Here is a 27,869-nt window from a genome sequence, read left to right as displayed (position 1 = left end):
CCATGGCAACGGGCGGCACCCCGAGACCCTCCGGGACTACAGCTCCCAGCAGGCTCCGCGGTACCTGAGCGTCACGCGGATTGACCAATCGGAGGCCCTGCTGTGTCGCGCTGCCCAATGGCGGCGAGGGGAGGGCGGGCCTTGCGGTTGCCAGGGCAGCCGGAATCCGGAAGCGGCGGCGCGGCCCCGGGCAACCCGCGTGCGTCCATGGAGGCGGCGGCGGAGGCGGCAGCGCGGCCCTGAGCGGGCCGGACCGGACCGGGGAGGGGTGAGACCGGGGAGTGGGCCCGGGGGGCAGCGGGGTGAGTCTGGGACGGGGCACCAGCCGCTCCCGCAGCGGTTGGAATCGGTGCGGTGCCCGCGCTTCGCGCCTCGAGCCGTCGGTGCTCCCGTTGTGCCTGCGCGGCCGTGACCCGGGGGGCAGCGGTTCGTTTCCTCCTCCTTTCGCCTCCGTTTCTCCTCCTCGCCAGTCCCCTCAGCTCCTCTGGCGTGGGCTGGGGTCTGCGGCGCCCCGGCAGTGCTGGTGCCGGGATTAGCAGCCGGTGCTGAGCCGGGCGGTGCTTAAGGGAGATAAACGTGGGGTGAGCAGGAGGTGACACGGACAGGGACGGCTCAGCCCCCGGAGGTGCTGGTACTGATCCAGGCGGGCATCGCGACCGTGTTAACGCTGCTCGGCACCTTCCCGGTGCTGCCGGGACCCGGGCAGGCACCACAGCCCCCAGGAGAGCCCCGTGCGCTGAGGATTTGCAGGGTTGGAGGGTAAAAAGCAAGTCTGACCTTGTGCTTGTCCTTTGTTCATGCAGCTCACCTGTGTGAGGGAGGAGTGGAGCCTGTTGTGGCCACACGGAACCACAGCTGGGGATGGTTGGGGCAGAGAAATTAACTTGTAAAGTTAATTAATGAGGGTCCAGCAGTGGTGGGACAGGATCGGTGCCTTCAGTCCCAGCTGGGCAGCAAAGCAATCCTGCCTGTTGGAGCTTCCAGAATGTCCTCTGGGCAGTGCTCTCTTCTCTCAGAAACCAGATTTCTCTTTGCATTTTTTTTTTTTTTTCCTTTTCATTTTGGCTTCATTTTCACCTGGTTAAAAGGTCCCTGAAGGAATGGTTCATCTCTCCTGTCAAAGGTCAAAAGCCTGAGGGGTCTGATTGTCACCCCTGTCACCTTGCTTTGTTCCCTCCATGCTGTAGGTCCAGGCAGCCATGGCCAGGGTTCTGACCCGCATCGGGGACCAGCTGGTTCTGGAAGACAACGATGATGAGACCTATATCCCCAGTGAGCAAGGTAACAGGGGGCTTTCCCTGCAGGAGAGGGGGCTGCAGCCCCAGGTTCCAGGTCACACCTTGGGATCTTAATGACAAAGGAATCCTGGGTGGGATAACTGGGATTTTATAGAAGGCAGAGCTGAAAAATGAGGTTTTTGGTTGCAAAGGTAACTGGCATTTTGGAGGCTGTGTTGTAGTGCCTGCTGGAGACTATCTGCACAGATTCCTCTTCTGTTGTCCTAGAAATCCAGGATTTTGCACGGGAGATTGGGATTGACCCCGAGAAGGAGCCGGAGCTGATCTGGTTGGCCAGGGAAGGCATCGTGGCTCCACTGCCACCCAACTGGAGGGCCTGGTGAGAGCTGCAGCCCTGGGAGACCCCAGCCCCTGGTGCCAGAGCAGGACCCCAGCTTCCTGTGGGGACAGTACCATGAGAGAGGTGCTGCTTGTGTCCAGGGAAGCCCCATCCTCAGTCCTCATCTTCTTTTTGCCACGCAGCCAGGATATCACTGGTGACATCTACTACTTCAACTTTGCCAATGGGCAGTCCACCTGGGACCATCCCTGTGATGAGCACTACAAGCAGCTGGTTGTCCAGGAACGAGAGAAGCTGCTGGCACGTGGCAGCCTGAAAAAGAAAGAGAAGAAGAAGAAGAAAGAGAAAAAAGAGAAGAAGCAGCAGCAGCAGCTGCTGCAGCAACTCACTGTGAGTAGGCTCTGCTTGCAGTGCTGCTGCTCATTTGATACCTGCAGATGTTGTTTCAAGTGGTCAGCAGTTCACACACCTGCTTGTTTACCAAGCTGTGTGTTAAATAAGCATTTATCTCTATTTTAGAGAGGTAAAGGCACGTTTTTATTTAATGTTTTATTTAATTTCTGGCATTTGTTACCTCAGTGACTGCAGCCAGGGAGGGTCCCTTCAAGGGTCCTTTGGTGGAGTGTCCTCTGCTGTCCTGTCCCCCTGGCAGGGGAGTCTCCAGCCAGGTCAGGGATGAAGGCAGAGGGGGTGAACAGCAGGCAGGAGTAGCTAGAGGAGAATATTTTGCAGGTGTGTGGCCCCCTGCAAATTAGCAAGAAGGGTCCAAATCTGTTGTGGGGAAAAAAAAAAGAAAGAAAAAAAAAGAGGAAAGGTGAGGGGTGTAAGGTTAATGAGTCATTTTGCTGTTGTGGGCACCCAGCTGCAGCTCCATCAAATCACTGGGCTCAAGGTTTTCAGGGGGTTCAGGTAGGATTCCCTCTGGCTTTCTGAACTCTTCAGAGCAGAGCCTGGGGGCAGCTGGAGCCAAGCTCTGTCTCAGATGGTCCCAGGGAGAGTGATGAAGAAGTTGGGTGTGGGGAAATGCCCTGCCCTCAGATCCCCCTGGAGGAGGTGGAGGTGAAGTCTCACTCCAGGGCTGTTTCTCACAAATAACACAACGACATGCCTGTAAAAAGTTATTTTGCAGCAATCTTTAGACAAAACCACCCCCTGTTATATATATAAAAACATAAAGGTGACAAAGGAAAAAAAGGGGGGAGATGGGGGAGAAAAGGAGAGAGCCTGGAGAGTCACCAGCCTGGCGGCTGCTGCTGCTGCAGCAGGGAGGGACAGAGCTCTCCCAAAGCCTCCTCCCTCCTCCCCCTCGCTCTTATAGGCGCTGATTAATTACCCTAATGAGCCGCCAGCGGGCACTGCCCCTCCGGCGCTGTCAGCATCGCGATTGCTGTCGTTATCCCGACACGGGGGCTTCATCTCCCCCCACACCCCCAGGCATCCCTGCAGAGGGGTGCTGGGGTTCAGGGGGGTGTTTGGGCTGTGCTGCCGGGGCTGGGTGGGGGTCTCCTGGCTCAGTTCTCCTCTCAGCTGTTCCCTTCTGCCTCCCCCCAGCCCCCCAGCTCGCTGCTGGCACCCATCCCCGTGGCCCTGGGGACCTTGGCTCCTCTGCGTGGCTTGGTGGCATCTCCATCCAGTGTCCTGCGTGGGCCCCTGCCCTGGGCAGGGGGTGGCAGCCTCAGGGCAGGGACACAGGTAAGGCTCAGCCCCTCGGGGAGGTGTCCAGCAAAGGGCACCCTGCCTGGCAGCTGGGATGTGCCTCTGCCTCTTAAAAACCCCCTTCCCTCCTCTCTTTCACTCCTTTTGCTTCCTTTTGGTATTTCTAAGGAGCTCAGGGGGAAGCTTGTGGTGCTCTGCTCTTCTGCTCTCTTTAGGAGAATTAAGAAATAAAGAATTTGATTGCTATTGAGGGGGAAGAAGTGTGTTGAGCAGAGCTTTGATTTGTATGCAAGTGAAGGATGAGGGACAGTTCAGAGAACATCATCTCATAAATAATAGTATTTCCCCTCAGCTCTTTCCTGAGAATAACAAAATGGGAAGAGCAAGGTTCTGGGTGGCTGGGATTCACCAGCAGGTGGATTGCTTGTTTCTTTGGGTCAAAAAAACAAATGTGTGAAATGGCACCAAAGGGTAACAAATTAATCTTTTAAAGGCAAACAAGAGGCCAGGAGTACAAAACATCCCCATCCCGGAGGTGTCAGTTTCACACAGGGTGTGTGGTGCAGCCGTGGCCCTGGGGGGCAGCATCCTCTCTGCTTTGTGGCTCCCTTCTCCCTCTGCCTGGCCTCTTACTGCCCTTTCCTTCACAGCCCACAGAGAGCTGCCAGCCCAGCAGCCAGCCCAAGAAGTTGCTGGGTTTGGTCTGTGAAGAGGAAAGTCCTGTGAGCACAGCAGCTCTGGATGAGGGCAGGAAGGAGGAGAGTGAGAAGGAGGTATCTGTGCCCGTGGGGTCTGTGGGGCTGCAGAGGGCAGGGCTCAGTGCTGACCACCTCCTTATTTCATCCCTTCAGGGTCTGCACAGGGCAGCAAGACTGTTCAAAAACCTGCACATGGATCTCAGTGCCCTGGGAGGCAGCTTTGACTCTGAGGTAAGAACGTGGGTGATGAGATGGGCAGGAGAGGTGCCTAAGGAATGAGCTCCATGGCTCAGAAATGAGCCTTTTGGCTTTTTTAGTACCTGGGGAAAGAAGGCTCCTCCTCAGCTGCATTTGCTCCAGGATGCTCTCTGGAGAGTCCATCCTTTCCCTCTCACTCAGTTCCATAAGGATCTGAGGACCTTCCATGTGGACCACAGGTGGCTGCTCTTCTGTGGCAACCTCCAGCCAGTTTCCTGGCACAGCTGAGACATTGCAGGGCTCAGGAAGAGAACATCAGCCCTGGGGCACGTGTGGCCTGGAGCAGACATTCTGCTTTCTGCCCCTGCTTTGTGAGCAGAGCTCAGGCTCAGGATGACAAAGGGCACAATGGGAAGTGCGTGGCAAGCAGCTCTGGTGGCTCAGCCCGACTGTTTGAGCTGACAGTAATCCTTCCTCACTGCTTTGAAAATTCTGTTCCGCTGCCTGAAAGGCAAAATTAATTTCTTTTAAAGTGTTTTGCAGTATTTCCCTGATCCTTTTCACAGCATATAAAAATTAAGCTGTAAAGCACTTTTCTGGGGAACCCATTCACAGTGCTGGGCAGAAAGTGCAAAGGAGGCTTATGCTAAAGTGGCTGTGAAAAAGAAAGTCCTGAGTCCCTGATCTGCAAACAACAAGCAGCCTGTCAGGGCCCAATTTGTCACCGAGATTTTAATGTGTCTGGGAACAAAGAGCTGCCCTGGCATTTCAGTGCCACAGCAGGGCCCTGGGATGCTGTTGTGAAATGGAAAATGCTGCCCCACAGCCCGGATGGGTTTGCCTGGACGGGTGAAATCTTGGTCTTGATCAGACATTGGCACCCCTCTGGAAAAAGCAGAATTTACTTGTGATTCCATGAGATGGCAGCAGCAAAGCGTTGCTGTGAGCTCAGCTCTCCTCCAGAGCCCTTACAAAGGGGAGAGGGGAAGGGTTGGAGTAAGGAGCAGCAGCTCTGAGCACCAGTGGGGTGAGGAGGTGCAAACCCCTGTGGATCAGGGCTGAGAATCTGTAGCCAAAGGACATGAGTGTGTGGTTGGGGTGATTTGCTGAGGTGCAAGGCTGTTGGGGGAAAGCAGAGGCTGCACTGAGGAGAAAGATGAAAAAAATGCATCTCCTTCCATGGGTTCTCTGGAGCAGGGGGTAAGGGAGGTGGGGAAAGGCACTGCCAGTGAGCCCAGGCCAGGTGCTGCAGTACAGCGGGTGGGAGGTGGACGTGTGGCAGGTCTTGTGCTCCTGGAAAGGGGGAGAAAAACCTCACACCCCTGTTCTGAGCCAGTCAGGTCACTCCCCTGTGACAGCAACAGGGGGTGAGAACTTTTGCTAGTGGTGCCACTCCACCTACCAGGAGAAGAGCAAAGCAGAGGAGCACAGCGGTGGCAGCCGGGTAGCTGGTGTGGCTGAAGCTGATCTCCAGCACCAGAGGAGCCCTGCAGAGGAAGCTGGCAGCCTGGCAGAGGAGGTGATGAGTGGCTCTGACATCACAGGCCTGCTTGCATGATGTCACGGAAGCTTTGCATGCTGTTAGGCAGCTTCTGGTGTCGTGGTGTGGATCTGCTAGTTGCTTGTTCTGTTTGTTTTGCTGGTTCAAGTGTTACATGCATGAATAAAGCGTGAGCTGGGAAAGCAAGAGCAGATGCTCCCCAGATGAGCTCTGGCACACCTGGCCCTGGCAGCCTGGCCTCAGAGAGCTGGGGCAGCACCTCACCTTCAGAGGTGTTCTGTATGCAGGGTCACAGAATCACAGAATCATCCAGGTTGGAAGGGACCTCTGAGGTCATCAGGGCCAACCCTTAATCCACTGCCACTGTGGTTAGAGTGACTTTAGCCTCTTTTTTTTCCCCTTTAAAGATAGAAAGAATGGGATTATTTTGTTGTAATATTTCATGTTCAACCTTAGTCTGAAGAGGTGCTGCAGTCATCAGGTGCCCTGGGATGAGGAGGACGCCCCTTGGTGTCCATGTGCTTTTCTCCAGGCTTACACTGATCCCTGGAAGTAACAATTTCATAGGCAGGAATTTCACTGCTCACTGCAGGTAAAATGTGCTACAGCTTGTGAAAAGATCAGCTAAAGCCAATTACAACCTGCCTGGCTTGTCCTGGCTCTGAAATCCATAGGAAATCCATAGTCTGGCTTTGCAGGAGGAGAAGATCCCTCCTCCTCCTCTACCTGTGTGTCTCTGTCATCATTCCCTCTTCCATAGAGCTGCATTTATGGTCACTAAGGTGTAGTGGCTGCATCTGGCCTTGAAATAGGAGAGGAGGCTCTGAACTGCAGGGTCAGGGGCAGTACCCAGTGGTTTGGTCTCCCTGTCCTGCTCTCTGCTCTGAAGGATGGCTCTCTGGGCCCTGGGAAGGTCTCTCAGACAAAGGATGTGCTGAGAGACGCTCTCCATTTGCTGCAGCTCTGGGTTTGGAGCTGACAGCGTTCCAGTTGCACTCTGATAAAAATACATCCTTAAAATATGCTGCCTGTGTATGGTACAGGCTGTACGCAGGATGCAGCTCATGTTTGACAAGACACCGCAGCATTAATAAAACAGTGAGAAAGTGGGGCGTGCTGGCAGGTTTGTTTGCATACTGATGAGGAGGGAACCTTTGCCTGCTTCCTCCTGGCCACGGTGCTTTCCAGGGTGAGGTCTGTCTGTGGGCCTCCCCAGTGCTGGGGCAGGCAGATGAACCTTTGGGTGACTCAGCTGGAATTGGGGTTGGTTTCTCTCGAGGACGGGGGGTTCTGCCTCGTCTCAGTCTCCTCTGGGGCTGAGCTCTGGTGGCTTGTCCTGCTGGAAGGTGGGATGAGGGCATCCTGCTGCTCCTCTCCAGCTGCTGTTTCAGGTAGAAGCTGAGTGTCCAGTAAGAGCCTCTTGGCAGATTTCCACCTCTCGCTGAACGGGTTCTATGTGGCAGCATAAATGGGTCTACTGCAGAGCACTCAGGGTGCTCCCAGGGGGTGGCAGCTCCTGCAGCAGCCACTGGGAGCTCTTGTCCTCTGAGACCCTGTGAATAAAAAAGCAACAGCTTAAGAAAAAAAATCTGAGCCCAAGAAAGGAACTTGTTTTATCTTAATGAGGTTCCTTTCCTTTGAAAGGAACTGTACGGAAAGAAATCAAAGTGGTCTTGAAGTCACCCAAAGTTTTGCCATTCTGCTGCTTGGTGTAGAACCCGTGCTATTTTGGACTTGTGCATCCTCCCAGCGAGGAGGCAGAGAATGTTGTAGCTGTAATTGTGTTTGACTTGCTGCCTAGAAGGAGTCTTTAAAATCAAGACACCCTGAAGAGGGGCAGGAGTCTTCCTTGGATTCTGACGCCGCGTGCCCTCCGACTCCAGTTGAAGTCTTTCCCGGAGATGCTGACAGTAGCCTGTCTGGCCAGGACAAGGAGGATTCAGATGGGAAACTTGCTGGGAAGGAACTCCTGGGCGAGAAAGATGCTGAGGTGGAAGGTGACATCTCTGCAGCTGAAGATCTGCCCCAGTCCCTGGGGGAGAGGAGCGCAGCAGGGACAGATGTGCCCAGTGGTCCTGGGCAGTCTGGAGCTGTGTCTCCAGCTGCTGAAGGTGCCAAGGCAGAGGAGCAGGAGAGCCTGTCTGCTGCTGCCCACACTGTGTCTGGTGGGGACAAGTCAGTGAAGGAAAGCAGGGAAGAAGCAGCAGCTGATGGGAAAGCAGAGAGCAGGCTGGATGCTGGCGAAGTAAGAGACTTGCTGGCATGGGCTGGGTTGGGTGTGGGGGCTGCTCCCCTGGGGAGGGTCTGCTGTCTTATCTCAGGATGAGATAAAGGGGACTCAAACATCAAAAACAAAGAATTAATCATGAGACAAAGGCAACTCAGTCAAATGTATTATGAACAGATTGTTTCAGGTCAGTCCTGAGCATCACTTTGAAAAACTGTTTTGATGGGTTTTAATTGGATTTGTTTAATGGTACTTTTAGTCAGGTGGAGAGTTGGTTGTGGTGGGCAGCTGGTGACAGACAGTTATCCTAGACCTGGCTGTTCCCCTGGCTTTGTAAGGCCCTGATTCAGGAAAACTCTTGGAGCACTTTTTTATTCTAAGCCAAGTTCCCAGAGCTGCAGAGGTCCTTGCAAATGGAGCAGAGGGCAGTGAGCAAGTGCCCTTTATCAGGATGTTTGAAGAGCACTTCTCTGCCCTGCCCCGTCCCATCTCTTACCCCTGCCTTCCTTCCCCCTGTCCTCAAGTTTTGTGTTTGTGCTGTGGGTCACACCCTTGGTGTTTCTCATGGTGTTCAGTCACATTTCTTCTCTGTGCTGTAGAGAGGACAGATTTGTCTTCCTGGTATCACAGAATCACAGCTGGGGGGGGGAGTTGGAAGGGACCTCTGGAGATCATCTAGTCCAAGAGCCCCCTGCCAGAGCAGGGTCACCCAGAGCAGGTTGCACAGGATGGTGTCTAGGCAGGCTTGAGATGTCTCCAGAGATGGGGGCTCCACCACCTTTCTGTAGTTGGCTGCATCTTCTTTCTTGCCCTTTCTGAAGATGAGTGATGCTGGCTTTCCTCCAGTCCTCAGGCACCTCCCCTCTTCTCCAGGACCTTCCAGAGCTGATGGATCAGCTCTCACCCTGTTGGAAAGGTGAAGGTGCAGGGGTAAGAGGTGTGCAGGCTGTAACTCAAGTCTCCTTGCAGCTTTCCAAGGCATCTGAGATCAGTGATTATGGGAAGGACTTGCAAGCCTCGAAGCTCTCAGAGCCTGAGCTGGACCAGCCTCTGGTGAGTCACCAGAACCTCCCTCTCCCTTGGCTGTGGTTCCTCTGGGGATTGCTGCTGTGCTCACCTCTTGCAGCCCTGTGTCCCCCACTCCATGGCCAAGCTGCCCCTACAGTGGGCTGGGTCCCACAGCATCATCCTGGGCCAAGCCGGTTCTGTCTGTGGGTAAGGTAATATCCCTGGAAAAGTAGGTCACTTCCAGCTGGGACTGCACTTGGGTAATTGCAGAAAGGAAAACAATAAGCAATGTAAAAATTATGCTTTAAGGGCCTCGGCAGATTTTTCCAAGAAGAGTTGGCATGGCTGGGAGACCTGGATCCAGAGGGTCCCTGGGGGAGAAGGGGGCAGGAGGGCAGCCCCGAGGTGTGGGGAGATGCCCGTCAGCATCTCCATCTCCACAGGAAGCTGCTCTTGCCATCTGCCAGTGGGAGCAGAGGCAGCAAGGCCATCGAGCAGCTGAGAATATCATTATTTGTTGGTGTTAGGAGCAGGCTGCATGCTGCCTCCAACAATGCCCTTTGTGGGGCATCCGTGGCCTCCCCCCTGTGCAGCCAGGCAAGGACCCCAGAGGCCCTGCCAGGAGGCAGGATCATCTCAGGGAGCAAATAACTTGTGGGCACCTGGGGGAGCTGGCTTGTAGGAAAAATCTGGGAAAATCTGCAGCAGTACCAGAAATGAGGGAGGGAGGGAGGGAGAGGCTGGGGGAAATTCTGCTGCTTGCATGGAGGGACCTTGTGTGACAGAGCTCACTGCCCCACTGGGTGGCTTTGCAGTCCCCTGGCCTCCCAGGGAGAGGTTCCTCGTGCCCATCAATGCAGGGAGGCTCTGTGCTGCACAGTCCCTCTGGACAAGCCCCTGAAGTGCTTTTCTGCTTTGCTTCTGCAGGAGCTGGGGCTGCAGCTGGACGTGGGGCTTCTCTCTCCTGCTTTGGACAGCCCCACGGGCAAGGTGAGTGCTCCAGGGGTTGAGCTGTGCCTGGGCAGGGTGAAGCACTGATCACCTGTGCAGAGAAATGGTTTTCCTGGGGAAGGGTGAGAAGCAAGAGTCTGTTTTACCTTTTTCTTTTGCGAGTGCATTTGTCCTCTCCTTCCTCGGAGGCAGATGGGAAGGATTAGCACCACAGAACACCATGGCATAAACGGGAAGAGAAGGAGGTTAACTCCCCCTGACAGATTTTGGGATAGGGAAGGTTTATTTTTAGGCATTTGGTTGTCTTGCCTGCTTTCAGGCAGGGGGAAAACAGGCTCCTTCCTGGGGTGGGAAGGAGTGTGTGCTTGTGGCTGTGGTTAGCCTGGGACATTGCTACAATTGGGCAGCTCAAACTGAAGGAGGTTCTGTGCAGCTTGAGGGCTCTCCCTGCTCCTCTCAGTCTGTCACTGAGTTGCCCCCCAGCTCCCTGCTCGTGCTGGGATGCGCTGGAGTGTGCAGCTGGGCTGTGCTCAGCCTTGCTCTCATTGTAAGAGAGTTGGTGAGCTGCCCTGGAGGAGCTGGTGGGTGACAAGGGTTCACCTGGCCAGCAGGGAGGAGTTGGGCTGTGCCTGGAGAAGGCACTTGGCCTCTGCCTGGCAGTGAGCATCGTGGGGTGTGCAGGGAAAACAGAGCCCATGGGCACAGCGCTGCAGCAGCCACTTGGAGCTGATCACAGCACTGTCTGCAGGAGAGGATGGGGTGGGAGCAGTGTCCCTGCAGAACTGCAGCTGCTCCTTTGTGTCGCCAGACAGAGAGGACTCAGGCTTGTAGGGAGGAGTTTACTTCCATGTGCTGAGCTTCCCTTCCTTCCAATATTCTGTTGGTTTTTTTCGAGTGTCTCTGTGAGGTAGAGGAACACAGAGTTGGAGGTTTGTGGCTTGTGTGCTGGCAGGAGCTGTGGTAGCTCGTGGAGGCCGTGTAGCTGCTCCTGCTAGACCTGGCAGCAGGGAGGCTGCTCCTCTCACCCTTCACTTCACAGACATTTGAAGTGCTGGCATCCTGCTCTGCTGGCACGGCTGCTGCAGCGGGCACGGGGCTGGCAGCACATGTGCAACCTCAGTGAGCTCTGCTGGGGACCCTGCTCCCTCTTGAGGTCCCTTGGGAGCCTCACTCTGCAAGGGGGTGGGGACAGCCTCTTATCTTCCATCCTCCTGTCCCGTGTCACCAGCTGGTGAGGTCTCCTCTGTGGGACACAGCCTGGCACTGGAGCAGAGTGGGAAATGAAGGGGCTGCTGGGGACCCACTGCTCTCTGGGGAAGGAGTTGGGCATGTGTCAGTGGGCTCAGCAGTGGTCCTCTGACTATTCCCAGGAAGATCTCCATTTGTCTGCCTGCTTTCCTCTCCCAGGCAGCAGTGTCCGAGCCCGTTCTGAGCCAGGAAACATTTGCTGAGCTGCTGGGTTCTCGGGAATTGAAGTCATTATTTACAGCGGGGCAGGAAGGAGGTGGGGAGGGGGAGCTGCCTGGGAGAGCTCTGGCCAGGCTGATGAGATGGAAGGTGACAGCACTTGCAGGGAATCCTTCTGCTGTTTGCTCTGCTGAACATTTGCATAAATTACTGCTGGTTTAATTCCGTGTTATTTTGGCCCTGCTCCACAGCACGCTCCCACACAGCAAGGGCTGAGCTCACCTGCTGTTGTTCTGGTCCCTGAAAATTTGTGAATGGTTTGTCCTTCTGGGGAGCAGAAACCTCTGCAGGGAGGGCAAACCCGTGCTGCTTTCCCATGAAGGGCTGATGGCTCAGAGAGGGAAGACCTTCCCTCCCAGGGGCAGGGTGCAGTGTGTGTCCCACGGCCGGGCCAGGACTGCCTGGTAGGTGGGAGAAGGTGCAGGTCGGTTTTGTACTGCTTGGTCCTGGGCTTCACACTGATGGGCTGGGTCAGAACCCTTCAGCAGAACCACAGCCAGGTCCCCAGAGGTCCCAATAGGGAAGGAGCCAGCGACCTCCACGCTGTTTGCTTTTACCTGCAGGCCCAGGAGCTGGGAGAAGAGGAAAAAGACCAAAGCAAAGCCAGTGTAGAGGAAGAGCAAAGCAAAAGAACAAAAGCTGCTGAGAGGTATGGTACAATGAGAGCAACCAAGGAGATGTGGGCAGCTCTAGCTCCAGATGACTTCCCTGTCTTGCCTGCCCCTGCTCTGCTCTGGTCACTATAACCTCTGCAGATGTCCCCTCCAAAGCTCCCCGAGATGCTGCAGCTCCTCCCAGGGCCTTTCCCACTGAACCTCTCACTGCTCCTGCTCCCTCCCTAGTGCTGTCTCAGCAGATTTCAGCTTTGTTTCAGCTTCTGGCTGGGTGGGCAGCAAAGCTGCCTCTCTTCAGTTGCCTCGTGACTGCCCAGATGTGGAGCTGGCTCCTGTTTCCCTGACAGCTGTCTGACTTCAAGGCTGCAAAGGTCACGCTCTTGCCAAGGTGGCCTCAACCTCTTAACATTGTGTGTTGTGCCCTGTGGCTTTCAACCATGGCAGAATGGCCACTGGCTGTTGAGAGACCTTCCTGGTCCTGAGGCAGCTCCCAGCCTTGGCCAGCTCTGGTCCTGCTGGGCTACCAGCTCCTGGCCGGGCAGAGCCCAGCAGCCATCTCATCAGTCCTCTTCCACCTCCTGTTCCACCTCCCACCATCGGGGTGGCCTGGGGCAAATCTCTGGTGGCCAGCATTCAGCTGGCTCACACCTGGGTAGGTGGACACCTTGCTGCAGGCTTGTCCTGGGAGCAGCAGGGATGCTGTCCAGGGGAGCTGCCTCCAGCCTTGTTTAACACAGCTGCAGTCCTGGGCTGAGCTGCAGTCCCTGCTCTCCTGAGCTCCTCCTCTGTGAGCTGCAGTGTGTGGCATTTATGGATGAGTTGTGTCAAAACTCTGAGCCCCCGCGCAGCGTTACCTGCACTCTGGGGCATTGGGAACCAAGAAGCTGTTGCCTGTGCCAGGGAAACTTGTGAAGAGGAGAAGCTGCAGTCCATCTTAATGACTGGCTGCGTGCACTTGGGATTTGCAGCCTTGTTCTTAGAGGAGCTGTTCACGTGGAGGTCCCCGAGAGCCTGTGCTGCCTGCAGGAAGTGTCTCCTTATCACTTGGTACCTGCCCGCTGCACATCCTCTTTCTGCTTGTAAAGCTGGCTCGTGCTTGCCTTGTCTCTCTTCTCTGTGCTTCAGGATGAAGTAGGACTGTAGATGTAGACATGCCTGCCAATAGTTCCACCCATAATTTGGACAGCAGTGTGAGTATTGCTAAGAGAGCTGGCTGAGCGTGGGGAAATTCCCCAGGGGCCTGGAAGGAGAGGGGGACAAATCCAGGGCAGTGATTCAGCCTGTGGAGACTGACACCCAGTCACTCCTTAGCTGCCTGGCAGGGCCTGAGGAGGTGGGGATGGTTTGGAGCTTTGCCTTTGGCAGCCCCACGTTGGACAAAGGGGTCTGGTTGGCAGGCATGGCTTGGTGCCCATCTGCACATCCTCCCTCTTGCCTACCTGCAGCAGCCCTTGGAATCCAACCCGTGCTAATCTCCTCTTTTGTTACTTCCCCCTTTTTTTTTCTTCTTTTTTTTTCTGTGCTGCAAAGGGAGGGGGATGAAAGCATTTGTGAAACCCCAGAGGAGAGCTGTGGTGCTTTAGAAACTCCTGCTCAGGAGGAGGCTGCAGCCCCGGAGCAGGGATCTCTGGACAGCCCAAGCAATCAGGAGGAGCTCGCTGCCCAGCAGAAGGTGTAAGGGCTTCGGTGTTGTGAGCGTGTCAGCTCGTGTCCTTTTGTTCCCCTTGGTGGTGTTTGAAGTCAGGGTGTGAAGTCAGCACGGCAGGAGCTGGGGTTTGGTGGGCACTGCACAGCTCTGATGTCTTGGTGCAGAGCCCAGCAGCTGCCGGGCTGGCACTGCCAAGTTAACAGTCTGTGCTGGGCAGGGTGTGAACTGCAGCCCAGCCTCTGGGGAACTGTGAGGCCAACAAAAAACTCCTTGCTTTGGACTCAGAAAAGCCTCCTCCTTCTCCTCCTTCTCCTGCTCCTGCTCCTCCTCACCCACAGCACTGACCGGGCTGCCGGGGCTCCTGCTCCTCCCAGGAACACCTCCTCACGGGCTCTGTGCTGACCTTGCTCCCATGTCAAATGACAGATCATCAGATGCAACTGGGGAAAAATAGGCAGTGTGTCTCTCAGGAGAAGCAGTCTGAGCTGTGGAGTCCATCACAGTGTCTCCCTTTTGCTGTTGGGGGTTGCTGCCTGACACAGGCACCTTCTGCAGGCGTGGGGGTCAGTCCTGAACCCAGCTGGCTGCTCTTTCCTCTCTCTGATTCTTTCTGATGATGGCTGCATGAGTGACTTTTTCCCTCTGACTCAAGGCTGTATTCCTGGGGCTGTTATTTCCCTGATTCCTGGCAAAAGAGAAGTCCCTCTGCCTTTGCTAGCAGTCTGGGATCATGCTGAGACCTTGCTGCTCCAGCTGTCACTAGCAAAGAAGGAAAATTTTTTTCCTAGACTAATCTTCATTTTTTCCTCCTTCCCCTTCAGCCCTGCTCAGACCTTATAATTTTGCTGCCCTTTGTCTGAAAAAAAAACCCAAAAAACTTAATTAGAAACAGATTGGCTTTGAATTTTTGGAGCACTCGGGGCTTTACCTTGCCTAGAGCTGGCAAACTCCCAGCACACTTTCAGTGGCAGGAAAATCCCTGATGTGCCTGAAGTGTGCTGCCCAGCCCTGGGCTGCAGCCCCAGCCAGGTGCTGGTAGCCACAGGCTACTTGGTAAAGCCAGACTGTGTCTCCCTGGCAAGGTGAGCTGCAGTTGGCCAGAAGAAGGACTCATTTAGGACCAGGGTTCAGGTCCTTTCCTTTTGTCCACAGTGGAGTTTCTGGAAAGGGTCCAGGACAGCTCTAAAGAGTGTCCAGTGTCTGCCGGACACTTCTGCACCTCCAGGACAGCTGTTTGTGGGTCAGTGGATGTTGTACTCTGAGCAGAACCATGTTCAGCACCTTTGAAGAAGCCTTCGGGTCACAGCGGCCCCAGTTTCTGTAGGGAGACTGTGTGTGAGTCACACCATTTGTAACATGAGCAATTAGCAATGAGGTAAAGGCTGCTTAAACATGAGAAATGAAAAATCCACAATAATATAATGGCAACTCAGTCAGACACCAGAGACTTGCTAAAAGTAATGTTAAACAGATGCAATTATAAAACTTCAAAACACAATTTTTGACAGTAATGCTAAGTGTGATTATAAAGCTTCCAGAAACTTTTTCTACAGGTAAGAGTAAACAAATGCAATTAGACATTAAAAACACAGTTTTAAAGTGATTTCCAGGTCTGCCACCTCCAACGAGCTGTTCACAATGCGCTTGACTGAGTCACCTTTATCTCGTGGTTAATTTCCCGTGCTACAGATGGTGTGACTGCTCCACCTGAGCTCCCCTGGATCCACACAGCTCCTTGCAGAGAGCTGTGCTGCTCCCCAGGCTCTGTTCATGGAGCTGACCCATGGTACAGGTACCTGGTGGCCAGTTGATGGGTCACAGCTGGTGGCACAAGATTGTCCCTTGCCATCTACTCAATGAGCTCAATGAGTTTTTGGGTTTGGTGTTGATGCTGTTTGGGGGATGTTGCTCTCCCTTTCATGTTGCTCAGCTCTCTGTCACCCTTTTGCCAAAGGACATTTCTCTTTGTGGCAGGCAAGCTGGGAAGGAAGTGGAGCACCAGCAGTCCTTGAACCATCCCAGTGAGGAATCCCTGGAGAACATAGCTGCGGAGGTGGAGGCCGAGCTTGAGAGAGAGAAGATGCGTTTATTGCACAAAAAAGAGGAGAAAATTCAGCAATTCCAGGAGGAGATGAGGCAGCAGGAGGAGGAGGAAGCTGAGAAGCTTTATCAGCAAAAAGAAAAATCCCTCAGGTACTTGGTTTTCACTCCATCTCCCCCCTGGTTTTTTGGAACAGGACATGGAGGTCTGTGTGAAACCCAGCCAGTGCGTGAGGGTCAAGTTGCCATCCAGAGCAGCACTGGAAGCTGTGTCCTCTCCTTGCAGGGAGTTTTCTCTCAAAGTACAAAGCTTAAAGATGTATTAATGCAGCCAGGTACCTTGGCTGGGAGCTTGCTGTCACTTAGCAGGAGATGATTTCATTTACTGGCACACGCCCAAATGCCACCCATGCTGACCTTGTGTTTTAGCAACGTGCCACAGAAGTTTGGGGCATCTCCTGAAGGGGTGGAGGAGAATGAGCAGTCTGTAGCCCTGGCATTTGAAGATATTAAAGCCTCCTGAACCTTTCTTCTTTTGTTTTTTTCTCGCTGCTCATTCCTCAGGAGTCTAAAGGAAGATCTGGCGAAAGTCTCTGAGGAGGAGGAGTTGCGTGTCAGAAAGGAGGAAAGTGAGAGACTCTCAGAGCTGCTAGCCAAGATCACCTCAGAGACCCAGGCAGAGATGGAGAAGATAAGGTGAAAAGTTTTGCTGCCATCTCTGGGGCCATAATCTCAGCTGGTTTGACAGGGAAGAATCTTGCATGCCACCAGCAGCCACTCCATGTGGAGGCACCAGCCCTCTGTCTGGAAGCTGCTGTGGTGGCCCTGCCTGTGATGCTGGACACAGATGTCCTGTCCTCTGGTTCTGGAATGAAGCCCTGTGGTAAAGCACCAATTCCTGACTTGCTTCTGTTTGTGTTCTTGTTGCAAACTCACCAGGGCAGAGCAAGAGGCCACGCTGCAAAAACTGAGGGAGGAGTGGGAATCCCAGCGGGTGATGGAGCAGGAGAGCCTGGAGAAGCAGCAGCAGCTTGCTTTGGAGAAAATGAAGCTGGAAATGAAGGAATCTCAGCAGAAGGAGTTGACTGAGCTGGAACAAGAGAAGGAACGATTCCTGAGTGAGCTCAAGGAGAGATTAGACAGGGAAAAGGAAGAGGTGAGATGTTTATCAGCAGTGAGGGTCAGACCCGTGCTGTTCCCACTGACCTGGCCTGTGTTAGGGTGCTGAAGTGTTGAGATAAAATATTGCCTGTGTGTGCTTTAATAGTGACTGCCTTGAAACAAGAAAGAGAGCTGATAGGCAAGCTGTTGGAGGTGTGATTGAGGTGGGCAAGGGTGCTTCCCCCAATCTTATTACAATGGTGATGAATGACAATGACCAAAAAGGCCACATAGCATCTGAAGAAAGGGGAAGGGTCACTGTGTGTCTCTGCCAAGCTAGAACAAACCAGTTCATCAGCCCAGAAAGCTTCCCTGGCTGCTGCTCGAGTCCTCCAGAGAGCCTTGGGGGTTCCTGAGTGGAGACATCTGAGAGTCCCTCCAGCACAGCAGGACTGAGCTGTTGGGATCTGCTGGGAGGGCAGTGGATAGAGAGTGAAGGCACCTCGTGTGTGCATGGCTTTGGAAGGTGTTTCCAGGGTGTTTTATTGGTGCTTAGGCACAGGTGCCAATTGCTAATGTGTCTTGTGCAGTGTGTCCCCACACACAGAGGTTTTCCAGCAGTCTGTCCTGCTCCTGTTCCTGTAGGCAGTAAAAGAGCTGGAGAAGCAGTTTGCAACTGAACTCCAGGAGCTGAAATCCGCAGCAGAAGAGAAGCATCACAAGGTAAAGGATGGTGTCCTTGGAATGTAAATGTTCTTTTCCCCACGCTGTCACCAAAGGTGGCCAAGGAGGGTGGCTAATTTTTTTTTCCACTTCCTAAATATGTTTCTGGTCTGGCTCAGCATTTGGAGGTGCTCCAAGTAGGGGGTGGTGAGACCGCACACGCTGGTCTGTGCCGTGCTGCTTGCTCCCTGTAGGAAGGCACTAAATGGATCTTGTCAGAAGGGTGACAAGTCTCTGTGGGTGGCTTTCATGGCAGGTCATTTCCAGCCTGCAAACCCAGATAGCAGAGGCACAGAGGAGTGAGGAAGCTCGGCTGCGTGACGACTTGCAGAGAGCAGAGCAGAAAGTGCAGCAAAAGGTCTACCAGGTCACAGAGTATGAGCATGAGGCAAGTGTTCATCGTGGGTTGCTGGAGGTTCTCTGCCCTTTCTCCTTGGGAAGGTTGGAGAGGCCAACCCTGCTCAGGGGTGATAGTGGTGCTTTGGGGGAAAGGACACCCCCGCAGCATCCCCCTCACCACAGTGCTTGCCTTGTGCTACCCTGAGCCCCCTTGAAAAGCCTCTGAACTCGAGTCCCCCTGCTCATGAGAGGAGTTGTTCCCTTGAAGGGAACCACAGTGGTGCTGCAGTTTGCAGAAACTTCTTCCTGTGTCACCCCTGCAGCTCAGCGAGCTGATGAGGGACAAACGCCGGGAGGTGGAAAAAGACCATGAAAGTAAAATGGAGAGGATGAAAGAGGAGCACCAGGAGGTCCTAGCACGGATTCGGGATCAGTACGAGGAGGAGGTATGGTTTGGTGAGGGCAAAGGAGGTGACAGCAAGCCCTGCTTACCAGTCCTGCCCCTCTCAGCCACTCCCAGAGCTGGAAATCTCCTTTCTCCTGGGGGTGCTGCTGCCTCAGAAGGGGGATTTTGTGTGGGTTGGTGAGGATGAGCTGTGGAAATGCTCTGTGTGCACTCAGCCACTTCTCTTTGCACTTTGCAGGAGAGGCAGCAGAGGTCAGAGCTGCTGGAGGGGCTGTGCAGGGAGCTGGGGAAGCTCCGTCAGCGGCACGAGCAGGAGCTGCAGGCTCTGCAGGCAGAGCTGGACCAGCGGCTCAGTGCCCTGCAGCACCGGCACAGGGAGAAGGTGAGGAGAAGGCTTTGCCAGCAGGTGACTGTGACCAACCTCCTTGGGGCACCAGGACACCTGGGTGTGCCTGCCACCAGCCCCAGCACAGGGTGACACCAGTGGCTGTCCCTGTCTCCGTGGCTCCTCTTGGTGGCAGAGCTCTGCTGGCGAGGGAGGAACTTGAGCCCTTCTCCTTCACCCAGCATCTCTGTGCAGGGCTGTGACAAGTGCCAGCCACAGCTGACTTGTGGTAAGATAAAGGCTGCTCAACCACACGTGAAATATTTTTGGAAAGTAATGTTAAATGCAATTAAAAAAACCACACAAAGACACAGTTTTTAAAAGTGATGTTTGGGACTGCAGCCTGAAACGAGCTGTCTGTAATCCCTTTGGTTGAGTTGCCTTTCTCTCATCATCAATTTTTCATTTCTCACATTTGACTGAGTTGCCTTGATCTCATTGTGAGCTAACTAAAACCAACTGCAGAGCAAGGTGGACACTTCTGGTTGCCAAGTATGAGGAATGTGCATGTTCCAGAGGTGTGGAAGGGGTGTACAACTGTTCCTTTCTGCTCTGTGCAGGAAAGAAAACTGCGGGATTCAGAAAACGAGCTTGAAATCCGCTCAAAGAACGTCCAGGCCAGGGCAGCACAGCTCCTCAGGCAGGTGAGTCCACCCAGCTGGGCTTGTGGGGAGTTCCCAGCCCAGAGATTCTGCCCCCCTCCAAGTTAAGGGTAAAACTCATGTCATGAGTCAGAAGAGGGCTCAGCAGAGGGCACCTTGACTGGGAGGGGGGACAGGAATAAAGCAAAACTGACAACAATCCTGACTCCTGGGACTTGGACCTGAGCTTGTTGCTGGGTGCCAGCATCTCCTCACTCCCATGCTCACCTGACTGCTCCTGCTCACAGGAGGAGTCTCTGAGGCAGAAGAGGCAGCAGCTGCTGGAGGAGGACAGACGGACTGAGCTGGAAAGAGACGTACGTGTGCGTTACTGGGGAACGCTGTGCTGCTCCTGGGGAGGAGGCAGCACTCTGAACCATGGGTTTCAAAGAGCAAACTGTTGCTCCTGAATTGTGAGTCTGAAAATCCCTCCCTGGCTCAGCCTGGAGTGCCATCCTGCTGGGAGTTTGCTTAGCTCCCAGATGTTTCCCAAAAAGAGACAGTCCTGTTCTTCAGGGGGGTGTGTGTGTGCTGTGAGCTGTGCAGGCAGCAAGTCTCCTGCATGTTGTGTGCTTTCATTTGGGTGTTGGGGAATCTGATGAGAGGGAATTTATTGTCATTTCTTTCTTCTAGGAAGCTGCGTTAGCTTCTCAGGTCCGCCTGGAGGAGAACAGGAAGGAGCATGCCAGCCTCCTGGAGTCCATCCGACAGCTGCGGAGGTCTCTTGAAGAGCTCCAGGACCAGAAGGCTGAGCTGGAGGCCCAGGTGGAATTATTGCAGACCCGAAGCCAGAGGCTGCAGAAACGCATCAGGTGTGTGCATGAGAAATTCCCTCTGGTGCCAGACATTTACCCTGTGCTCTAACAGAAACATGGATCTCTCCCATACCTCGGAGCTTCCTGTGTGTTGGGACATACTCCATCAGAATCCTGATGGTGGGTTTGATGCATGATGAGGGCATGGAGGTCTCACCTCTGTTTCCAGCTCCATTAGTAACTCACTGTGGAAATTTGTCCCTTTGCCTCTGCCTGTCAGGTTATTTTTTCTTTGCCTTAAGGTTAATAAGGGGCTTTGTGGTGGGCATGGAAATGCAAAGAAAAGCTTTTCCTGAGGCAGCTGAGCTGGGTAGGGTCGTGAGACAATGGTTCCCTGCCCAGCCAGGAGTTGTGTTTGGCCTCTCACCTGGGGCTGGTGGTGTCAGGTCCATCTGTGGCCCTTTCCCTCCTGGACACTGGAGGTCAGTGTGGACACCACTGCAGAGGATCCTGCTCTAATCAAGTGCTGCTTCTGTTGGCTTTTCCTGGGGCAGTGAGCAGGAGGCAGCTGTCAGGAGCAGGCAGGAGGCTTTGAAAGAATTGGAGGCAGAAGAAAGTGTGGAATCTCCGAGAAGGAAAACTGAGCTCCACATTGAAGACCTGAATGAAACTCCTGAAGCCGTGAGTAAAGCAGACTGGAAAGGTGTCTGCCTTGTGATTCAACTCCATTGCAAGTCCCAGCTTTGGTCCCTTCTGTCTGAACTCATCTGAGATGCAATGATGGCTTTTTCTTTGCCAGGGGACACCAATATGTTCTGTAGCATTTGTTGATTCCTGTCTATGCAGGGGGAAGGTGTTGGGTACTTGAGTGCCCTCAGAGTCAGAAGCTGGGCTTGAGTCAGGGATGGAAATGTCTTTGTTACTTTTAAAAAAAGTCACATAAATCCCAAGACAGAAATCCCTGCCTCTGGTCTGGGATCTGGGCACCACCATGGTGACATCATTCTGAATTTTTTGCCCCTCATGGGATTCTGGGGGTCCTGGGGCTCCGTTGCCCATATATAGTTCTTTTTTCTTTTTTTCCCACATTTCAACTCCTCAGCACTCATCCCAAGAGCCCAGTTCCCTGCCTGCTCCAGTCCAGGAGGACAGCAAGCTGCAGGCTGATCAGTGAGTACCTGTGTGCCATCCACCCTGGGGGAATCCTTTTGCTTTGGTTCCAAAAGGAAACATCAGGGCTTGGGTTTACACACCTCGTGGTGCTGATCCGTTTCTGGGGAGGGTGGTGCCTGGAGCTGGCAGGCTGGAGCCAGGACCATTCCCTGTCTCTTTGGTGTAGGGTCAGGAGCTTCATCTCTGCTGAAGGGATCTCCCTGAGGAATGCCAAGGAGTTCCTGGCACGCCAGACCCGCTCCCTGAGGAAGAGGAAGGCGGTGCTGAAATCTGCAGAGCAGCAGTGGCACCAGGACATGAAGAAAGCAGAGGAGGTGGTGCAGGACCCTGACAGCTCCCAGCTCCTGGAGGGTGTGCGCAAGAACCTGGAAGAGGTGAGCCCCTGGGTGCTGGCCCTGCACAGAGGGGTCTGCAGCCCTGGGGTGGGGTCTTGGGCTGCTCAGTCTTGCATGTTTGTAATAAGAGATACAGAGCATTGGGCCCTGTTTGTGTCTTCCTCATCATAAGATGAAGGTTTGAGGCCTTCCCCTCTCAGGTTGGCCCTAGGGGACTCCAGAAAGGCCAAGAGCTGTTGAGGAGCACAGTGCAGATGCAGTGAAACCTCCTTGGCTTTGGGGTGAACTCACTGTGGGGCATGTGCTCTGCCCTCTGCACCTCCCATGCTGTCCAAGGTTTGGGAGCAGCCCTGCTCCAGCAGAGTGGTTTCCCCTGCAGAGTGGCAGTGAGATAACGAAAGGCACCCTGACCTCTAAGGTGGATTTTTTCCTGTCATTCCTGTTTAATTCCCCTCCTTGGCTCTGCCCTGACCCACTGCAGGAAGCCAAGCAGTTGGACAAGATGAAGTCAGCTATGCGGAAAGGACATGTGCTGCTGAAGAAGAAAGAAGAGAAGCTCAGCCAGCTGGAGTCCTCACTACTGGAGGAGGTAACCACCAGGGTGGCCACACTCCCACCCTGCCCACAGGTCCTGGGCTGGGCTCCATGGCAGCTCCCCTGGCAGAGCTGCTGGTGGAATGGACTAGGATGGAGAAAGCCTTCTGGGAGCACAGGCTTGGCGAGCTTGTTTGGGTCAGAAAGGAGTGGGCATTAACCCCAGTGTGCTGCAGTGTCTCAGGAGACGAGCTAAAGCCTCACATCAGGATGGTTAGGTGTCTTGTTAGCTGTTTTATTAACTGTGCATCTTGGTCAAGATGGCAAATGCTGTGTCTTCCCTCTGCTGGTGACATCTGGGCTCTCAGTTAAGCATGTGGCTGCAGAGTGGGCACAGAAAGCAGCTGGAAAAACCCACATGGTTTGAGCCTAGAGAAAACAAGTGCAGGTCACCTCCTGGGAGCTCAGATGGAGGCTACTTCCCAACCACAGCAAGCCTTGGAATCTGCCCAGCTCTGCCTGTGACCCTGTGGCCTTGGGCAGGGCAGCAGCAGATGCCCAGGCACGAGACATTCGGCCAAGCACTTGTCCTTGGCTCTCAGAGAACCCAACCCGTGCAAGAGCTCTGAGGCTTATTTAAAACACAAAACACTCTGGGTTGTGCCCAGAAGGGCACATTGACATGGCTGTGGCCTTCTTCTGCCCAGCTTTCAGATGAAGATTCCCTGAAGAGTGCTGCCTTCAGGAAGGTGGTGACTTTTGATCTCAGCAGCTCCGAGGACACAAACAGCACCTCCAGTCTAAATCTCCATCTGCCTAAATGTGAGTGCCCATCTGCCCTCAGGCTGTGCCCCTGGAGGATGCTTTAGGTCTGGCTTTGCCTCTCTGGTGTCCCTCTGCTTGTCCTCCCTTGGGCAGTCAGCACTGGAGGCTGGAGCTTACACAGGGGGCAGGCAGCACCTCCCTGGCCTTCCCAGTGATCCCTTTTTCCCCTGTCTCTTCCTCCAGTCGATTTGAGAGCTGATCTACAGCCTGTCCCACAGCCAGACAAGGTCCAGTCCTTGAAAGGCTCTCTGCAGCGGATCACCAGTGAGCTGAACGGGGTCCTTGGCATCCTGGACTCTCTCAGCAGTCACCAATCTCCACTCTTCACCTCGATGCCCTGCAGTGGTGTCCCTCTCTCCACCTATGCCTCCCTGGCAGGGCTGGGGGCAGGCAGCACCCCACCTGCTCCCACTGGGGTGTCCCTGTTGGAGCCGTGGGCCAGGAGCAGTGGGCTGAGCTCCAGCCACCCTCTGGCAGCAGGACAGTCTGTGGACAGCATCCTGGCTGAGAAATGGCGCAAGTATTTCCCCAGTAAGTCTCCCGGGTGTCACCCATCTGCCTGTAGCTTGGGGTTTCACACCCTGCTGGTGGTGGAGAGGCTGGAGCTGCTGATGGGGAGGGTGCTAATGAGAGAAAAAATGAGCAAAAGGTTTCCTCCTTCCAGGAGGTTCAGCACATGGCTGATCCACTCATCTCCCTTCAGAGAGAAGGGAGCAGAGGAGGAGCCAGCCCTTGCTTGGCCCCTGTGGCCACACCACCCCTGTGGCTGGTTCCTACTCATAGGAGCAGCAAATTGTAGTAGAGGACAGGAAATGCACCCAGGAATAAAGGTGGTGGATTTGGGGGGGCTGCATTTAGTTAATTTAATGACTGTTTTGCAGGTGGGCTCCCATCGTTCAGTGGAAGCTCCAAGCCTCTGGACAGCAAACTGGGATACGTACCTGCAAGGTAAGGGTCTTTTCCCTTGAGCTGTTGTTTCATTGTGGTTTTATTGCTCTTTTTTCTCTGGGATAGTTTGTAGGTCACATCTCATACAGCAAGGAAGTAACAAAGCCAGAAGTTGGGCATTATTAAGCAGACAAGTGAGGCTCTGCTAGTTACTTATTGCCTTGTGAAGCTCCTCATGCCAGGAGCAGGGCCCAAGGACTGGGAGCCAAGGGGAGGTTGCTTCTTTGTTAGCCCTGGCTCTTTCTGAGGCAGCCCAGCACTTTCTTTGCCTTCTCTGGGACTGGTTCTGCCTGGACCTCTCTTTCCCACTTGCTCTGTCTCTCATGCAATAGTGAACAAGTGAGGCTGTTCCAGCACACCCCGTTCCACAGCCGTGACTCAGACAAGATGAATATTCAAGGAATGATTGAGACCAACAAGAAATGGCTAGAAGACTTCAAGAGGGATTCACAAGTGTATCCTTTGCCTGAGTCTGGTCTTTAATGGCACTCCAGCAGCCTGCAGCAGGGAGGAGGAGGCAGCAGGAGGTGAGTGAGTCAGGAGCACTAGAGTGCTGAACAGCAATTTGGAAGCCTCAGCCTCTCTTCTCATGTCCAGTTCCACAAAGGGAAAGGGTGTTCAGCAGTTAGAGCAGGAGTCAGCTGCTTGCTCCTCTTTGAGCTGAAAACTTGACCGAGAAAGGCTCTTTCCTTTCCCATTTGTTCCGTGATGATCCTAATGCTGCTGCTCTGGCAGCTGCAGCCAGTCATGTGAGAAGTTTAAAAAAATTACCCAAAGAGTGCAGAATGGAGAGGGCTGAGTCTTGCAAGGGGCCTTTGGTGCCACAGCTGCAGCCCCATTGGGCTTTATTTGCCCTTTAATTCCCTTTGAGTTGGATGCAGCAGGCTCAGTACAGGCTGTGTGCCCAGCAGGCTCCTCCCCACTACCTGCTCTGCCTTCCATCCTGCTTCTGCCTGCACATCCCCCTGGAAAACAGGATTTTCCTTCACCCATCTGCCAGACCTCTCTTCCCAGGTCCAGAGAAGCCCCCAGCCCGCAGCTCCAGCCTGCTTCAGCTAGGATTGGATGAAAATAGACAAATTAAAGTCTATCATTACTAAAAGGTGGGACTGGGCTCTGGAGAGGTGGTGTCTGGGGCTCGTGGTCCCCCTGGCATCGTGCTGGGTTTCAGCAATCTGCCCCATCTTTGCTGCGCCCTTGAAAGGAACTCTCTTTACAAGAGAGCAGAGGAAGGGGGAAGTGAACTTCCCAGGTGGATTCTTCTAATCCTGTAATGTGTCCAAATATGCTTTATAGACTGTTTAAGCCAGTGGTGAAATATCAGGGCTGCAATAAATCAACAGTTCTCTCATTAGTATTCTAGCAATGGTGAGCCAGGGCTGTGAATCACGGAGGGCTTTGAGTAACTGGTCAAGGAGGAAGACATGGATCCAGCTGAGGCTTTGCTAGAGGAAATGTGCCAGGGAATGAGCCTCTGCTGATGCCCACCAGCAAGTGCTCGAGTGCAGGCTGGACATGTCATCCACAAGTTGAGCACAAGCAGGGGAGGGTGACCAGACGTGGGAGCTGGGGAACAGACCTGGGAAAGGTCTGGGGCAATTCTTTGCCAGCTTGCTGTTGGCCAACTGAACACTGCCAGCTCTCTGCTGGGCACTTGTACACCCCTGACTCTGCAGGACAGGGACTGGTAGGTGACATTGGTTCAGCAGCTTTGAGCAGAATTGTGCCCCTTGGGGAGCAGCAGCTCTGCCCATGGGGCTCCCGTTGCTGCAAGGAACTGTGTGGCTACGAGAGGTTCAGCTGCACCATTTGTAACACAAAAATGAGTGATGAGACAAAAGTGACTCAGCCAGGCCTGTTCTGAACAGCTCATTCGAGGTCACAGTCTTCAATATCACTTTTAAAAGTGTTTTGATTTTTTACATTGTGTTTGTTCAACATTACTTTTAGAAAATACCTCATGGACCTTTATCTCATGCTTAATTTTTCATGTTACTAATGGTGTGATTCACACAGTTGAACTCTCCTATGTAGACCCACTTTCCTTGAAGAAATTGGAGCCACCTGCTCCCTAAGGGCCTTTTCTGGAGCTGAACAAGTTCTGCTCAAAGATTCTGGATGAGTGCCTGCTGCAGATCTGCTTATAGATCCCTTGGCAGGGAGCTGGAGGTGCAGAAGTGCCCAGCAGATAGCTGGTGGTGTACAGCTGGTGCAGATGGTGACATACAGTTCTCCTGTCCAGAGTGGGGGAACAGCAGGTTCTGACTGCTGGGGAACATTTCTCTGTTTTGGGGTGGAAGACACAGGATCTGAATCAGGGTGGCTTTTTGGGACAGGTATTTTGGAAAAGCTGTGACGTGCTGTGCAGCTGTGCTGGTGACAGCTCTTCATGTTAGAGATGCTCCAATGGCAGCAGGGAGCAGGGGTGGGGAGAGCCCGGGGTGGTGATGCTGAGGAATGCAGCCAAGTGTGAGTCAAAGCCCCACCTGCCTCCCCTGTGACCTGGGGACAGGGAGCAGAGCCCAGCTCACAGCTGGGGTCTCCATGCAGACTGTGGGGCTTGGGGGACAGACCCGAGCCCTCAGCTCCACCCCTGGGGGGGACAGCAGCTCTCTGGGACCATGGAATGGGCTGGAAAAGTGGCTGAAGTGTTGGTACACACAGCTCTGAGCTCAGCTGATGATTTTTCTCCCTGGGGGGCTGCAGGGGAGCTCCTGGGGAGAGGCTCATCCAGAACATGTCAGCATGGAGCTGGGAGGGGGCAGATGGTGCCGCTTCACCCAGCAGGGACGAGTTGGGCTTTGGTGCTGCTGAGTGGGAAGTGTGGGATTTGGTTGTCTTTGTCAGTGTTTCCTCCAAGCTGACTTTAAATATTTTATGCTTTTAAAAATGCTGAACCATTTGCCACTTTGTCTGATGCAGAAGTCTGTGTTGCAAGGGCTCCCATCTGTGAGAAGGCAGCTTCAAAGCCGCTCTCTCTGGAGAGGGATGGTGCTGGTGGAGCTGCTGGTTCTCCTGCTGTTGGTGTTCCTGGCTGGGGCTGATGGGGTGCAGCAGAGCAGAGCTGAGCAGAGCTGAGCCTCCTCCCACTCTGCTGCTCGGGGGTTGCATGCTGGCACAGCACTGGGGAATGTTTACATGGAAATATAACTATATTTTTTGATGAATGTAATTTAAAAACTCATTAAGAATGTCTTGTATGTATTTTTTTGGCTGATTTTCATAGACTGTTTTTAATTACTTGGCCAGCTTTTGTCCTAGGACAGCTTGGCCAGGTCCTTGTTCTCCTACCTGCTTGCTAACAAAGTGCAGGGGGGGTCCTTCTGGTGGGTGGGTACCATCCAGTGCCAGTGGGTACCATCCCACTGATGGGCTGTCAGCTGAGTCCAGGCTGTGTTAATCCAAAGACATGTGTGCTAGTGGTGTGGAGAAATGCCTGTTTTCCTAGCAATAACTTGGTTTGAAACATGTTCCTTTTTCCTATTAAAAGCTGCTGGAGCAGCTGTATCTGGTTTTGTACACAAATTAAATCAACACGAGCCTGTTTTGTACAATGGTGATGTTTGTAACTCCACTGTTTTTTTTTTCTTGTTGAGATGTTCTGTTGTAGCCCTAGAGATCCAGCTTGTACTTACCTTTCACATCTTCCCCTCACTTGTCTCTGGGCTGTTTCATGTTTTGCCTTGTCAAGGTAATTTCTGGTGATTTCCAAGACCACTTCAGCTCACCGTGGCTTTATTGCCATTATTCTATTAAATACCTGTCCAGGGTAGCAAATGCAGGGGCATGGAGAAAGCTAAAGGACAAACCTACAAAAGCCATGATGGGGTGTTCAGCCAGCAGGACAGCTTTTCACAGGTTCAGATCTCATTCTTTTCATAAAACTGTCATTCCAGCTCCTACCATGGCTGTGTCCAGGCTGGTGGAGGGGCTGTGTGCAGGAGCAGCCCAAGGACAGCCCAGCCAGGAGCCTTTGGGGTGGGTGAAGGTGCTGGGGTCCTTGGTGGAGCAAGGGGGAGTTCTCCCAGGGAAATGGGGAGAACTGGGTTGCACTGGAAGGGAACAGTGCTTGGCTGTTGCTTTCTGGAAGCTTGGGCTGTGTCAAAGTGGACTGCTGG

The 27,869-nt window shown here is 53.7% G+C and overlaps 1 protein-coding gene across 1 annotated transcript; it reads left to right on the top strand.

Moving 5' to 3' along the window:
• Positions 1–189: 189 nt before the first annotated feature.
• CEP164 (centrosomal protein 164) lies at positions 190–26,975 on the top strand. Its single transcript, XM_030464684.1, has 30 exons — positions 190–268; positions 1,188–1,281; positions 1,506–1,617; positions 1,761–1,968; positions 3,130–3,270; positions 3,885–4,007; positions 4,086–4,163; positions 8,828–8,911; positions 9,794–9,856; positions 11,848–11,933; positions 15,521–15,739; positions 16,151–16,282; positions 16,526–16,742; positions 17,333–17,410; positions 17,667–17,798; positions 18,073–18,195; positions 18,394–18,537; positions 19,101–19,184; positions 19,430–19,498; positions 19,815–19,993; positions 20,491–20,617; positions 21,039–21,106; positions 21,276–21,483; positions 21,926–22,033; positions 22,686–22,800; positions 22,987–23,334; positions 23,685–23,751; positions 24,084–24,206; positions 24,752–24,854; positions 26,674–26,975. Exons 2-29 carry the CDS (start codon positions 1,200–1,202, stop codon positions 24,849–24,851), a joined length of 3,618 nt encoding a protein of 1,205 aa, XP_030320544.1. The 5' UTR covers positions 190–268; positions 1,188–1,199; the 3' UTR covers positions 24,852–24,854; positions 26,674–26,975.
• The last annotated feature ends 894 nt before the right edge of the window (positions 26,976–27,869 follow it).

Source organism: Calypte anna, chromosome 24 (genome assembly GCF_003957555.1).
Source record: "Calypte anna isolate BGI_N300 chromosome 24, bCalAnn1_v1.p, whole genome shotgun sequence".
Lineage (NCBI taxonomy): Eukaryota > Metazoa > Chordata > Aves > Apodiformes > Trochilidae > Calypte > Calypte anna.
Note: the sequence above shows the minus strand (reverse complement) of the source record. Positions and strands in the feature narration are given on the sequence as shown.